The sequence below is a fragment of the Anastrepha ludens genome, chromosome 2 (genome assembly GCF_028408465.1).
Source record: "Anastrepha ludens isolate Willacy chromosome 2, idAnaLude1.1, whole genome shotgun sequence".
NCBI lineage: Eukaryota > Metazoa > Arthropoda > Insecta > Diptera > Tephritidae > Anastrepha > Anastrepha ludens.
Genome location: NC_071498.1, coordinates 132818574 through 132834047, shown reverse-complemented (window position 1 = coordinate 132834047; position 15474 = coordinate 132818574). Strand labels below are relative to the sequence as shown.

Sequence of the window (15474 nt, the reverse complement as noted above, 5' to 3'; positions counted from 1 at the left end):
CTGCTGCGGCTTTGTAAAAGCTGAAAATAAAGCAAGACTGTCAAACTTTTTTTAAGCACAGCTTGAAATACCACAAGCTCACTTACCCTACCCTGCTGCTACCCATACATACATAAATCAAAAGTTTATTAGTAAAAGTAAAACCGTGATTGGAGAACGATGCCGATCAAAAGCTCTGGGTGCGCACTTTGCTGTTACAAACTACGACTAACTAGCCACCAGATGAAGCCGCGGGCTGCTTGGCCGACTTGCTGCTTGTTTTGCTGGATGTTTGTTTGATTAGCCACATACATTCGCATATACTGTTGGTAGCACGCGCAGCGCCAACTTTATTTACAAAACGCACTTCTCGCTCTTTAAACAAAACCAGTTTGGCAATAAAAGCTTCCACTTTCAATTGGAATGAGGTAAGACATGCGATCTTAAAAATCTCAGCGGACACATTTGAGCGAAAAGTCAAGGCGAACGGTTGGGCTTCGCGAAACTGAGCGGAGTACAAAAAATTAATTGCATTCAAAAATCATAATATTTATACAACATAGTACAGTTAAAAACAAAAAACAACGAAAAAAAGAAATAATAATAATTTACATATTTCGGCATTTGGCTAAGACACGACAAGCAAAAGATAGAAGACGAAAATAAAATCAAATTTATTCGCAAAACTGGAATTTTAAATTATAAACAACATAAAATTTATTTACATTACAAATTGTGGACAGTAAGCGGCGAGCAAAAAAAAAACATTTCCTTGAATTTGTGTTGAAAAAAAAAAAAATTAATCGGTGAATTATGCGTGCAAAATTGACTGGTGTAATTACGTTACAAAGCTTCGACAACAACACAAAAACAAAATAAGTAGCAACAAAAATTTTACACAAAATTATAAAAAAAATATAAATAAAAAAAATCAACTGAAGAAGAGACTAGCGAATATAAGAAATTCAACAGTCGGCGCTGTGTTACATGAGTCAGTGTGCGTGTGCATGTGTGTGTGTGTGTGCTATTATTACGAGCGAGCAAGTCGTAGCGCGCCCAAATAAGCTAGCACCATACCAACGAAAACAACAACAACAGCAATACAAAAACCAACAATAATGCCATTAACTAGAGCGAGTTGCGCAAGTGATAACTGAAAAAGATTAAAATAAAATTGAAATAAAAGCAAAAACAAACAAAAAATAAAAAAAAAACATACGAAAATCAGCAAAGCAAAAAGCAGTAAGAAATTTTGCTTCTTTGATAGCAACAACGAAATGTTTTTAAATAATATAATATTTTTATAAATATGTAAGCAAAGATAACAGTCAACTGAAGCTGAGGCGCACAAATCGACACGCTCAAGATTACTTACCATAGAAGGAAAATCATCAATTATCAATTAGAAGATTCTGAAACGAGAGCAGCAGGGTAGCACTTCGCACGCACACTGCCGCCTTCTGATTTTTTTTTTTTGTTTTTGTTTTCTGGCAGCTCACCCAGCGCCCGGCGCATGCGACTAGTCACAGATGAATGTATGCATGTATGAAACTGCCATACGCAGATCTCTTCCAAGAACAATAAATGCATTGCAAGGCGCATAGATCCACGCACAGTTTTGCTCAAGTGCCCACATATGAATGCAGATGCAAAGTAAGCATTTAAAAAAAAAGCAAAACAAAAACATATTTTCTTGGAACGTCACTTGAAATCGCCTAATTCACTATTCTCCCAACCGTCGGCCGTCATCGCTTGATTTTGCCTAGAATAAATGTCCGCAACAACACTCGCACTCCCGCTTCAAGCAGCACCAACACAAAGCTGAGTATAGGAATAGTAGTAGATAAAAGGAAACAAAACTCGGCTGCTAGTAACGTCAATCACTCCGGGGCCAGAGATAATCAAACGCCATTGCTGCGACTACAGATGCAAAGAAATTGATACCAAATTAGCGTCAAGGATACAGCGATCAGTAATTTGAAGTGAGCGTGCGGAATATGGAAAGCGAGAAAATGTCGTCGTTCTATTCGAGTTCAACTAAGGTAAGAAAAACATTTATATGTAACATAGTTGTAAGTATTGAATAAGCGCAGGTTGATAGTTACTAGGTAGTTGAATCTTGCTTTGCGGTTCGATAAGAGAAATTCATTTTTATGGTTTTGAATACTTTTTATTGTTTAAAATAGTCTTCCCGAACCTCACTGCACTTGCGCCATCGAGATTCCAATATATGAACTCCATCGCTGACGTGAAAATCTGGAAGGGTGGCAAAATACGCTTCCACAGCTGTTATGACGTCATCATTTGGTGAAAAACGCGTTTCCACAGCTGTTACGACGTCATCATTTGCTAAAAAACGCTTTCCTCGCATGAAATTTTATAGGTCTAGAAACCGATGGAAGTCGCTGGGAGCCAAATCTGGGCTCAATTCTAACTTTGATTCAGGCATTAATCGATGCGTTATCCTAATCAAAAATACTTTTTCTTTTGCAAACAGGGGCTTTTTTTACATATTTTTTCCTTCGGCTGGTCCAAAAGGTTGCAATAATGTTCAGAATTTTTTGTTTTACAAGTTTGCAAGTAATCCATAAACAAAATTCCTTTCGCATCCCAAAAAATTGGTGCTTATAACTTTTCCTCCCATTTCTGGACACGAACACGTTTCGCAGCCGAAGAACCAGGTTCACACCACTCTTTTGCTATCTGCTTTGCTTTAGGATCAAGGTGATTGGCCCAAGTCTCATTCATAAGGATGAATCGACGCACAAACTCCACTTTATCCTTTCGAAAACGCTCGAAATTTTGCTAAGTAAGTCGCATTCGAATGTGTTTTTGCTCCATGCTAGCGAATGCGACACCCCTTGTACACACAGCTTTCTGAAACCCAATACTTCAGACAAAATATTACTTACACTGCCAAATGACTCTTCTAGGATTTCTATTACATCTCTTTCAGTCACTCGACCATTTTCCTGTATTTTTTCTACAATTTCTTGTGTTATTACTAGTTTTGAACGGCCTTGTCGTGGATTGTCTTTAGGGCTGGAACAACCACGTCTACATTCAGCAACCCATCTTTCTACTGTACTAATTGATGACGGTGGAATAGTAAGCTCGGTTTTGACATACGGATCATTAGTGCATTAAACAAACAATACGAGGTTGGACAGTTAATAGCGTACAACGAGCAGCCTGCGCAGGAACAACTGGAGTTATGAAATCATGTCCAGCAGAGGCACGGAGTGTCATACTGAACCTATTACCATTATAGTTGCAACTACGACTAACAGCAGCAAATACCGCCATCAGAATTAAAGAGGGTGGTTGTTGGAATGGTAGGATATTCGGTCTTAGTACTATTCTTGATAATCGGAAGCTAAACGGCAATCCATCAGACTACATTACCGCTACCCAAGACTTCAGACTAGATTTCAAGGTAATGTTTCCTACGCGAAAAGAATGAGAGCTAAACTTAGTAGTCAAGAAAGATATCCCCGCGTTTTACACCGATGAGTCCACGATGGATTGCGGCGTCGGCGCGGGTGTATATTCGAAAGACCTCGAAACTTCAAAGTCCTTTCGTCTGGCGAACTGGAATAGCATCTTTCAAGCAGAGATGCTTGGGATAAGAGAAGCTTGCAAGATAATCAGGAATCGCGGATAGTTATTTTACGGATAGTCAATCAGCCATCTTAGCTATAAAATCACCAACAACCAACTCAAAAATTATCAGATAATGCAAAGAAGAATTAAATGTCTTAGTACGCATGACAGACATCACTCTCATCTGGGTACCTGGGCATAGGAACATAGATAGAAATGAGAAAGCTGATGAGCTGGCAAGGCAAGGGACTTCGTCTGGTATATCCGAAGTGATAGAAGTGGGCTGCCACCGCAGTGTTTTCAAGAGGGAGATCTTTTTTCAATGCCAGAAGCAGGCTGTTGACAGATGGACCAACACCGAAACCTGCAAAATAGCGAAGGAAATGTGGCCAGAATACAACAAATTGAGCACTGACGAGCTGTTACGAAAGCCAAGAACAGACCACACTAGGAAGATGGGTTGGCCAGTAGATAGATGTAGAAGGTGCAATCAAAAGGACTCTAGGGAAACAATCTTTCACTATCTGTATGACTGCCCAAATCTGAGTGCTCTACGGCAGAGAATGCTGGGGAAATTCTCAATGAACAACTTGGTAGAAATGGCAAGAAAGAAAATAGATGACATAGGCAGATTTATAGCCACATCAAATATGGTTTGACTAAATAACGACGGTTTTACACCTTTTGTGCTAATAGAGTCTGTGGCTTGTCAGCCAGACAGCACCTCAACCAACCAACCAATTGATGGCGAAGAGTTCTTATGCACTTTCAGCATTCGTTCATAAATTTCATCTGCTTTTTTCATATGAAAAGTGTATCAACATAACAAAAAAAAAAATATAGGCCAATAGCATCGCCCTCTCTTATCGCACCGCAAAACTTATTGAGCAACCTAGTATTTTTTGAAAACGAATAATGAAATGAAAAAAATTCAATATGCATGCCACTTGAAATAATTTCGCATATGCACTCATTATTTTACTTTGTTTAATATTGTTTAATTTTATAGCTGACAATTAGAGCTAGCCATTATAGCTAACAAATATAGCTATAATTATAGCAAGTTTTCAAATTAAATAGGTTCGAATTTTTTTAGCAGATTTGGCTCGAATAACAAACGCATCTTTTGTTAGTGCTGATAACCTCTTGCTGCTGCCTGTGCCTTATCAGTTGTCTAGATGTCAAATGTTGACACGTATGTACTTGCCAAATACATTTGTAAGGCAACAAACATAGATTAAATACACAAATAATGGGTGTTTTTGCGGAGGTATAAACTTTTCGCGAGAGTTTATTTGAGACTGTCATTCAGTTAGTACCGTCAGCAATGAGATAAAGCCAGTTATGCTGGAGAAAGTGCTAGAAAATTTAATCAAATTTTGGTTGAAAAAGCCTACAACTGGGTATAAAATATTGACAAATAATAAGTGCATTACAATTTGTAGGAATTTATGGTTTTTAAATAATTTACAAAATTAAAATATACTTAATTACTACATATAAAGGTTCTCTTTTAAAACACGAAAGTACGTGGAAACAACAGAAATCTAAATTTTTATTGTTATGCGCATGAGATAGTCAGATTACCAGCTCGTTGTTTTTTTTTTTTTTTTTTTTGCTTTTTGAATTCGGTGTAATTCATAATTTTAGAGGAAACCAAACCAATTCAGTACCGAACCTCTTTATCCCTTTATTTATTATTGATTACTACTTTCCATTTATTTCAATCTTCATTAAAAGGTGAGATTTTGATCTAAGACAGCTAGTCACCCAAATATTGGTTTACATCTTCATTATGTTTTTTGTTTTTTGCTGTCCGGACAGCTAGATAGTACTGCACTCAGACACAATTAAGTTCATTGAACTGCACTCGGACTCTATTTTAATTTTCTTTAAATCTACCAGACCTTCTGAAGCACTCTGAGTAGATCTTGTGGCTCCAAGGAGCCAAGGTGGTCGCTTCTTAGAACATCAGTGCCAAAAACCTGAAGCCTAATTCGAGCGAAGGCTGGGCAGATGCATAGAAAGTGTTCCGCCGTCTCATGCTCCGCTTCATAAGCTGGGCAGAGGGCACAGTCTGAGATGCCCACCTTTTCCATGTGCTTCGCCCCCATAGAAAGTGGCCCGTCATCAGTCCAACCAGCTGTCTGCAGTGCCTTCTGCTTAATGACAGGATGATTTGCTACATTTTAGTTCATCTGCAGCCTCTATCAGCCTGCGAAGCTCGCTTGTGGGTTGTAGTAACCCATTTGCTAACAGTTTCTTTGATGGCCGCAGAAGAAAGTGGTCATCTTAGCTAAGGAGTCAGAGGTCTCGTTACCCACGTGCCCCGGGAGCCATATAAGCATCAGCCTATTATGTCTACTGACATAGTTCAGCCCGGATTTACAGAACTCGACTACATTTGATGTGGTTGGGGGGGCTGTCTGAGGCACATACAAATCTGCCTCTCCATCTGTTTTCCACAGTTCATCGCTTTTTGAACAGCGTTCACTTCCGCTTGAAACACAGATGCATGCATTCCAAGAGCAAAGTGCAGTTTCGTCCCGCTGGCTTCCATGTAAACCCCAGAGCCGGAACCGTACTCGGTCCTGGAGCCATCCGTGAAAATGCGAAAGCAGTGTTTATCGGGCTAAGTTTCAGAGTTTGACCTCAATTGAATTTCTGACAGCACCACACTCTATCTCTTTTCAAGTGCGACTCTTGATGGCATGAAGTCAAGGGGCAGAAGAGAATCATTGGTTCGAAGCCCATTCCTTATCTGTTTTCCAATGCCGCACAGGGACCGCACCAGTTCCCATTGTGTTTCAAACTGCAGATGACCTTCGAAAACCTCTCCTTGGATGAAAGCATCAAGTGGTGGTAGACCAACCAGAGCATCTAATGCCGGACCTGAAGTAGTCGGAAAAGCTCCGGTGCAACAGATGGCCACGTTACGTTGTAGTCTTGATAAGGTCATTTTGATTTCCGCGGGAGAGAGTCTACTCATTCAGACCACTGATGCATAGGCGATAATAGATCTTATAATATCCATGGGACCTTGCTAGGAGAAAGACCCAACGTTTTTCCAAAGACGCCTTTGCACTACCAGGTCTTATAATATCCATGGGACCTTGCTAAGAGAAAGACCCAACGTTTTTCCAAAGACGCCTTTGCACTGCCAGATCTTATAATATCCATGGGACCTTGCTAGGAGAAAGACCCAACGTTTTTCCAAAGAGGCATTTGCACTGCCAGAAAGCTGTCAGTGTATGTCTATAATCGGCATAAAGCCCAGCACCAAACTCACACAAATCACTCAACCATCAACGCAGAGCCTTAGGAATTTTACACATCCTTGGATAGCAGCTCATCAACTAAAAATTATGACCCAAGGATTTGCATGCATAGTTCGACTAGTTAGTGATAGCGAATCGAATGCGGCTAATCTACTCATACACGCAGGTATATTTATGCGTTTGCCATCTTTGTTCTAAAGTAGCTGCTAGCCAGTACTAGGACGTTTTCGACTAAACTTTTTACAACATAAATTTATGCTGCGTTGATCGACAAGGGAGAGCGTTCGAATATCGAGTATTAGAAAGCAAAATTCATTGCATTCATTTCGCAGAAAACATCGACTAAATAAATCAAAAAGCCAGTAAGTGAATGGCTCGAATGTAGTGCAGAGCGAAAATTCTGTTAATGACAAAAAAGGCGATCGGTGGAAAATAGAAATTGTGTGCAATAGTTTATTTATTTTTAACCACGTCATATAAACACACGCACATGTACATCTTTGTGTGTATGTATGTATGTTGGTATATGCAACATCTATGAAGTTAGTTATTCAAACAGTCTTAGAAGCGTCGCACAGGCACACAGACTTAGGTACATACAGATGAGCACTTTTTTACACGTTTATACACATTTTTAAGTATGCGTGGACATATGTATGTATATAAGTGTATTTATGAGCAGCAACTTAGACTAAACAGCTACCGGAATAATATAACTTGACTGCGGCTGGCAGATGGAAAACTATTTTTAATTATTGTTAACTTTCAGTATACTAAATACCATTGCAATGGCCGCAGTTAGCGCAACAACAGCCATGTAGGCAGATATTATTTATGTACATATGTACATAAATGCATCTGTATGTAGTTGGCTTGGTGGCCACAATGAGCACTGCAATGAGGCACAATAATAGTGAGTGAATTAGTAAACGGGCAACAACAGAAAGATTCTAACAATTAGCGAATTCTGCGAAATGACATTTTCACTTTGCTGCCATTAATGTGGCTGTTGCTGTTGTTGTTATTGCGATTGTGGCGGTGTTGCACTACTCATGCTGCTGCCATAGCTCTTGCTGCTGCTGCTGCTGACAGAAAGCGGCTACATTCCTCATCTTATAATGCATGTTTTTGCAGCACTTTTGCACCGCCAATACGACACTTTGAAGACCTACTTAGGATATTCTCGTTTCTCAAAGTACAAAGGCGAAAAAACTTGAATTGGCCATTTGTGATTGATTTGCTGATGATCATCATGATTTGCTGATTGAAAGTCCACACTGCGCTCCCTCTTTGCCAGCTACAGCTGAAGCTATTTCTGGAACTAACTATTATTGTGCTGTTGATTTGTGGCGCAGCGCTCAGATGCCTAAACGGTCTGACACTTGGCCGTCAATGTCACCGATCGCGCCGATTGCCAATCTCCCATACCTACCTACTAAATGCCATTGCAGTGCTGTACCCTCCATCGTTTTCATTTTTGTTTTTATTTACTTTGTGTTTTTTTTTTCGTTTTTTTTTTTTCTTGTATTGTTTGTCTTACTTTTCTAATTCTATGCTGCTGCTAGTGGAAACTACAAGTTCGGCTGTTCGTTTGCTGGTGGTGTCAACTATGTGGTCCATGTACTAGTCGGACGCCAACGGCTTGTTGGTGGCGGTTCGGCGGCAATGCCAACAGCGACGGGAGGCTGTCTTATGGGGTGAAAATCGCTCATTATGGAAGTAATAAAATAAATACTGTCAGTAATTATGAATGGGTGTGTATTTGTGCGCGCGTACACGCATATAGACGTGGTGCATACCGCCATCAATGCGGAGAAAAGTTATGGTATGCGAAAAAAGGAAAGAAAAAAACGCTGACATAAATACGTATCTGTTCTTAGGTGGCAACATTGTAGTTAGAAAAAAGAGTAAAGATTTCGGTATTTATAAACTAAGCTTCTTTGTACGATAAAGCCAGCTAAACTTTTTCAAAGGCCTATAGAAGTAAGTTAGTACATAAACTCGATTATTTGACTTGAGAAGAATACGAGACGCGCACTGAATAGTTTAGGCGCAATATACGTACATACATACATACATAGTGCTTACCCTTTGAGTTGAAGTAGTAGGTGTGGGGCAAGCGATAAAGATTTTTTTTCCTTTAAAGGAACTTTGAATACCTGAACGGGCTTGCTCAAGTGTGTTAAAGCGATCTGAAGTCCCGAAGTAATCGAAAATTAAATTCGTAATAAATTTCAAAATCTGCTCCCTCCTTGCGTCATTTTCAAATTAAATTATTACCAAAGGTATCACCCCAAACAGCAACTTATGTAAGCAGTTCACCGGCTGAATAAAAGGCTACAGCTTCTACTACGTGGACCGAGCTGGACACCTGTGTAGTACCGAGTGTGTTCACTTTGAGCATTCTCAATTTGTCCTTAGCAGGGGTTATGCGTTGCCTGATCCTTCTTTGATTATACCGCCACCCCCGTAGCTCTGTGATTTTGTGCCAGCTCACGCCACTTAGCCTTAGCTCTTATATTCTCAGTTTTCTTCTTAATGGTGTGTTGTAGCATTGCAAGAAAGTTCTCAGATCCCATTAATAACGAGGTCGCAGTTATTCCAGAAAAAGCATTCGCTACTTCGTTCCCAGTTATACGCCTGTTTCCTGTGAACCATTTGAGCCGGATGCGATTCCTAGCAAATCCCATTTCGCGATGTACTCAAAGATTAAGAGGGATTAAACTCAAAAAGTGGCAGCGTATTGGGTGCCGTCTGACTGTCGCTCAGAATGGCAATTTGCTCATTCCGCAAGTGTCTATTTAATTTGATCTTTACACATAGACAGATGGCATCCACTTCCGCTTGGAAGAGGCTGGAAAAGCTACTCATTTCCAGGATGCCATCCTATAGTTTCCTTTCGAATGCAGGTGTGCTCCGTCTTGCTTTATCGTCCAGTGCAAAATTGAACTTCAACTCAATTTTAATAGCCTTATCAGAATCCCTAAGTGGCCGGGCAAGTGGGCGCTGCAGGATCAGCGATTTCATGTTCCACTAATAAAACTGCAAATTTCTTCGCTTTTAACATCTCATCATCTAGGCAAACTTTCAAATTGTGACTGAATGAAATAGTTTTATTTTTATTTTATTTTTTTTTTGTAGTCTGTAAAAAGTCATATATTACTAAGAATAAATAAAAATGTATTATAATTAAATAATAATTTAAAATTAAATTCAAAAGTTTTAATAAGAGAATTAAAATTTTATAAAAATATTTTCGATGTCTAATTAATAAATTAATAAAAAATATCTGCCGTTCGTAGTCGGCCCAAAACTGTAGGTCCCTCCATTTGTGGAACAACATCCAAGGCGCACGCCACAAACAGGAGGCGGAGCTCGGCCAAACACCCAAAACAAAAGGGTCTCTCAGCGGTTCTTACCAAACAATTGTTTTATCTGATGGCTGGTTGGCGTACTTTATATTATTACACTGTGGAAAGCACTAGAAAGGATCACTGATCAGTGGCACTGAAATTCCAAGCTAAGAGCATTTAAAAAAAATCGTAACCTCTCAATTCCCATTGTGGCGAATTTTCCGTAAATATCTTGACTTATACTATTGAAATATCAAATGTATTTAAGAAACGGAACTTCTTGATCATTTGAAGCTTCGAAGCTACAAGGGCCAGGAAAGACATTCCAGGAGATGTTGCGGAAATTCACCTTCGCCTTCGCAAACACGAAGCTTCCTTCTTAATTTTAACACTCTCGTGCCCATTTTGCCAGTCGTGAAGCGACAAGAAATTATGGGCACTCATGAACCAACTGGAAGTTGGTCTTCAGCCATCCTCAGTATTTTATCATTTATATTAGAGACGAAGTGATTTCACCACATTGGGAATTAGAAGGAGAACTTCAGTTAAAACTAGTGGTATTTCTTATTTTTTTTTTGCTTTCGCTCTTACAGCGACCGTCGTTTACTGCGTCATGTGGTTTGGCCACTAAACCGATCCCTCCTTTCCTTCTGGGGAGACACCCTTCCCGGAACTGCTTTCTATATAACTTCGGGAGGGTCCAGAACGGCATTCATATAGGACCAATTCTATTCACCCAAGGCTGGGTCCACCATAGTTGTAGCCAACTTTCATGCTATAGGCTCGTCTACTTGTGTCTCTATCTGTGCGGCTTCGCTTTGCTGCTCTGTGTCGAGGTCAATTTTTTTTCGTAGTACGTTCTCGATGTATTTCTCCACCCGCGTTCCAGTTATTACAACTAAAAAATGTGTGCTCCGCGTCATCGCTTAGCGCTTCGCAGTATATGCACTTGGAATCGGTTACCTTGCCCATGCGGTAGAGGTATCTCCGGAAGTGTCCATTAACCGAGAGGAACTGAGTTAAGAAGTAGTTCACTTCTCCAAAGTTCCTTTGAAACCATTTGTCAATTGATGGAATAAGTTTCGCGGTCCATCTACCACTCGGTTCAGTGTGTCCCATCGGCTTTGCCACCGCAGCATGGTTTGGCATCTCCGTTATGAGACGCTAGTGATGACGTGTTTCTTTTTGGAGTCGCACGCATCCATTCGTTCCCGGACCATGAGGGTCCGACGTGTATCTGCCCGCTGATCACGAAAATTGCTGCACCTGAAACAGTGCGGTAGGCTGAGGCAACTCTGAGAAGCGATGTTCCCCATACTTCACTGCCGTACAGGAGAATTGAATTTAAAGCCGCCATAATTAGATTTCTTTTGCCCTGTGTTGTCCATTATTCTACTTAGCATACCCGTGACCTTTGCTGCTTTGGCATGCCGTATCTGGGCCTAGAAAGTAAACCAGGAGTCAAGTGGAATACGTAAGTATTTTACTACTTTTTGGGTCACTAAGGACGTGACGCCTATTTGCATGCTGACCTCGAGTGGCATGCGACCTCGTGCCATAAGGATGACTGCGGTTTTATATTTTGCGAGTTCCAGGCCGTGATCCTCAAGCCATATTTGCGTGCTCATCATAACTTTGTTCAGCTTTCTTCTAGCGTCGTTAGTGTCCCGAGCTGGTATGATCGCCGCTATATCGTCCGCGCATCCCACTAGAGATGTATCTTCAGGTATTTCTATGCTCAATATCTCATCGTAGCTCAGATTCCAGAGATCGCGGCCGAGAATAGATCCCTGAGCTACGCCAGACTTTATCGCTTTTGTTTTCTGACCATCTGGTGTGTCGTACAGCCAGGACGGTGATGCGGTTCGAGTTGATTTTCCATGTCGGAAACCGTATTGCCTTGCTGACAATCCTCCTGCACTCTTAACAGACTCCGCAAGTCTGCGCCGTATGAGTTCCTCAAGCAATTTCCCTGCGCTGTCCGGCATGCAAAACGGACGCCAGTAGTTCCACAATGGGTTTCCAGGCCTAAGTGGACTTCCGATACACACTTAAGTAGGGTAACACCATCCTAACCTATGTTAACCTAATCTACAGGAAACTTAATTTCAACATACTCGCAAGTGAAAAGATTTAACATAATAGATTTGTCAGACAATATATTGACAAAGGAGACGGCATATTTCTTATTGAAAACGATAATAAACGATAAACAGTTTGCTAATTTAACAGCTGAATTTTCTTTACGATGTCAGCTAACTCACGCAACTTCACTTTTCGATCATTCAAAACGATTTTGGGGATTTTTTGCTTATATTTTCTGGTGTTACCGTCTCATATCGACGATCACTGCGTTGTGTATCATCGGCGTCTCTACAACCACGTTTGAAGTCACCAAACCATTATTTTATTGTTGTTTCTGATAGAGCGGAGTCCCCATAGCACTTTCCAAGCCATTGCTTTGCTTGAATAGAAGCTCAATGTTGAAGAAAGGGTGAAAAAGGTCAGTAATGCGCTGTACGCATGTAAAATAATGCTGGGCGTTACTTGGGGTCTCTCTCTGATGCATTGATGCTACACGGCAGTAGTTAGACCGATATTGCTGTATGGGGCCTTAGTATGGTGGACTGCGACAAGAAAACTGACATAGTTAATGCCACTGGGAAGGATTCAGCGACTCGCTGCTCTGTGCATAACAGGAGCGATGAAAACTACTTCAACAGGTGCGCTGGAAATGATACTCAGCATGCCTCCTATTGACCTTATAGCGGAAAACCTGGCAGCGAAATCTGCGAGGAGGTTAGTGGTTGCTGGGGTATTCACCTGTAGAATCTTCGGGCACAGCTCAAGAAGAAAGTTGAGCCCAGGTTGCACAGACTACATGACTCCGTACTTTAATTGGGAGAGAAGGTTTCGTACCACAATTGAAGAAGAGGGATGGCACAAAGGCATGAAGCCTGGCCATAGCACTTTTCACATCGATACAGACAGCTCTGAAGCTTTAGATGAAGTGGGAGCGGGCATTTACCGCTCAAAACTAGGGATAAGGCAGCCTATCAAGCTGCCAGATCACAGCAATATTTTCCAAACGGAAATTTTTGTTGTGGAGAAAGTCGCGAAGCTAGCCTACACAAGAATTAGAAAGAATTCATGAACAGCCAAGCAACAATAAAAGCAATAAACTCATATTGTATTAAGTCCAAAGATGTTCAACGGAGCAGGGAGGCCATAGAAAGGCTAGCCGCAAACAGTAGGCTGCATATCTATTGGGTAGCTGGTCACAAAGGCAGAGAGGATTTTGAGGAAACTTTAGAACACCTTCTGTGCGTTTGTCCGGCATTATTATTAGAAACGCATTTAAAATGCTTGGGAGCCCTGGGTCTGGAGGACGTCTCCCAGCTCTACTTAGATTCGCTAAAAGCGCTGACATTCTACATGCTGTCTACTTTCAGTAATCATAGAGGTCGGTCTCCATCTGCTATCGCTAGGGACCAAAAGGTCTATGCGTGTTTTATTGCCAACCAGGCTAACCTAACCTAACCTTACTATAATTTGGCATTTTTCTATTCCATTGCAACTTAAGATGCGCCGCTTGTTTTTCGTTTAATGTCTTGACAGCAAATGCCAGTTAGTCAAAAAGTGTCCATGAACAGACGCAAAGTGGCAGCATGAAGCATGTAGCAATAATGCAATCCGCAGCTACATTTTGTTGCAAACTTCGTGCGACACAATTTTGTGTACATATTTTACATGCAATATTCTGTGTTGTCTTGATTTCGAAATCGCAAAAGGTCGTCACTTAATTGAGATTAATATTTTATCAAGTTTCACGTCACGATTGCGCGTTGCTACCCGCGATACATAAATTTTCTTCATTATTTTTATTATTATTTTTTTCTTAATTTAGCGCTAGGCCAGAATAAGCAGGAAAAAAATCATGAACTCTGGTTTTTGAGTGGAGTGGCTGAAGCAGTTTGATTCTAAAATGTTTGCATAATTCTAAGTACTTCATATTCATGTATGTGTATGTATGTATGATTTTTTAATTTTTTAATTTTTTTCTAACTTTTGACGGCTCAACCCACGCACGCGTTGACGCCGCCGCGGTACTGGTTCGGTGTTTTGTATATATAATATGTATGTATGTATGTATGTGTGTGTGTACATTTGTCGCGCCAACACCATGTCCACGGCTTCAATTAATTAAGCCACAGGGGCAATATAAGCTGTGGCATGCCTGCAGCGTTTCTTGTAATGCGATTATTTCAGATTATTACTGAAACGTGCCACAAAGTTAGCAACAATAATGCCAGCAGAGCATAAAGTGTCTAAAGTAAACATTCAAATGATCTGCTAAAGAATAAACTTACAATATGATTTTTAGAGTTTGAATGAGATGCCAATGAGGCAATAAGTGAGCTGGTGACGGGACGGTCAACTGGTATAGTGGCATGGCTTGGGAGGACAGCTGCACACCTGCCCCCAAAGTAACGCTCGCATAAAAAGTGTATTTGTATGTACATAGGTAAGGCGCTCGCTAGCGCATAAAACGCTTTGGCCTGCTGCGCTTGCGGGCACAAACCGAACGAAATGCAATTCGAGCGCGAAATAATATACATTATTTGCATTTGTAAATAATTGCATTCTTTGTTGGCTACCAGTTCGCTGCCACTGCCACTGCCATCACCAGGCCGCCACAGCAGCAGCCAAGGCCAACTGGTTGCAGGCCAATTGCTACCTGATTGCAATCGCTTTTGTGTGCGGCTCGTGCGATTTTCAATGAACACTTTATTGAATAAAGGTTGGACCAAGCAAAAGTTTCTTTATTAGGCTTTATTAGAAAGAGCAAACATTCTCCGGGTAACTCAATTTATAAATAGTTTAATGAATATCTGAATTTGAAAGGACAAAATGTTTGCTTGGAATCAACAGACCAACTACCAGCGTCCGCACAGCTCTTATAATGGGTCATTGTACTATTGGCACCCTAGCCAGTTGAATGGGTGTACCTCACAATAACTTCTGCAGGAATTGTGGAGATGAAGCAGAAATTGAGACGGCACAACACCTTTGTATGTCCTATACTTAAAGAAGCCGTGCCAAAAATCTTGGCGATTATTTCTTTAAAGACCTCGAAAACTTGCTAAATGTCTCACGGGAGGGGCTAGTGGCTTTCTTAAAACGATCTAAGTGGTTTAAGCAACATAGTTAGGGTATTGAAATCAACTGCAAGTATCACAATGGGCCTTAGGGCCAACGAG

General features: G+C 40.8%; 1 protein-coding gene across 1 annotated transcript in view; it reads left to right on the top strand.

Annotated features, from left to right (window-relative positions):
- Nucleotides 1-426: 426 nt before the first annotated feature.
- Nucleotides 427-15474, top strand: part of LOC128855366 (DNA-binding protein D-ETS-4) — a 71298-nt gene continuing 56250 nt past the window's right edge. Inside the window, exon 1 of the mRNA XM_054090219.1 lies at nucleotides 427-2021. Coding sequence (XP_053946194.1) covers nucleotides 1977-2021 — 45 coding nt within the window. The 5' untranslated portion in view covers nucleotides 427-1976. The remainder of the gene's footprint in view (nucleotides 2022-15474) is intronic.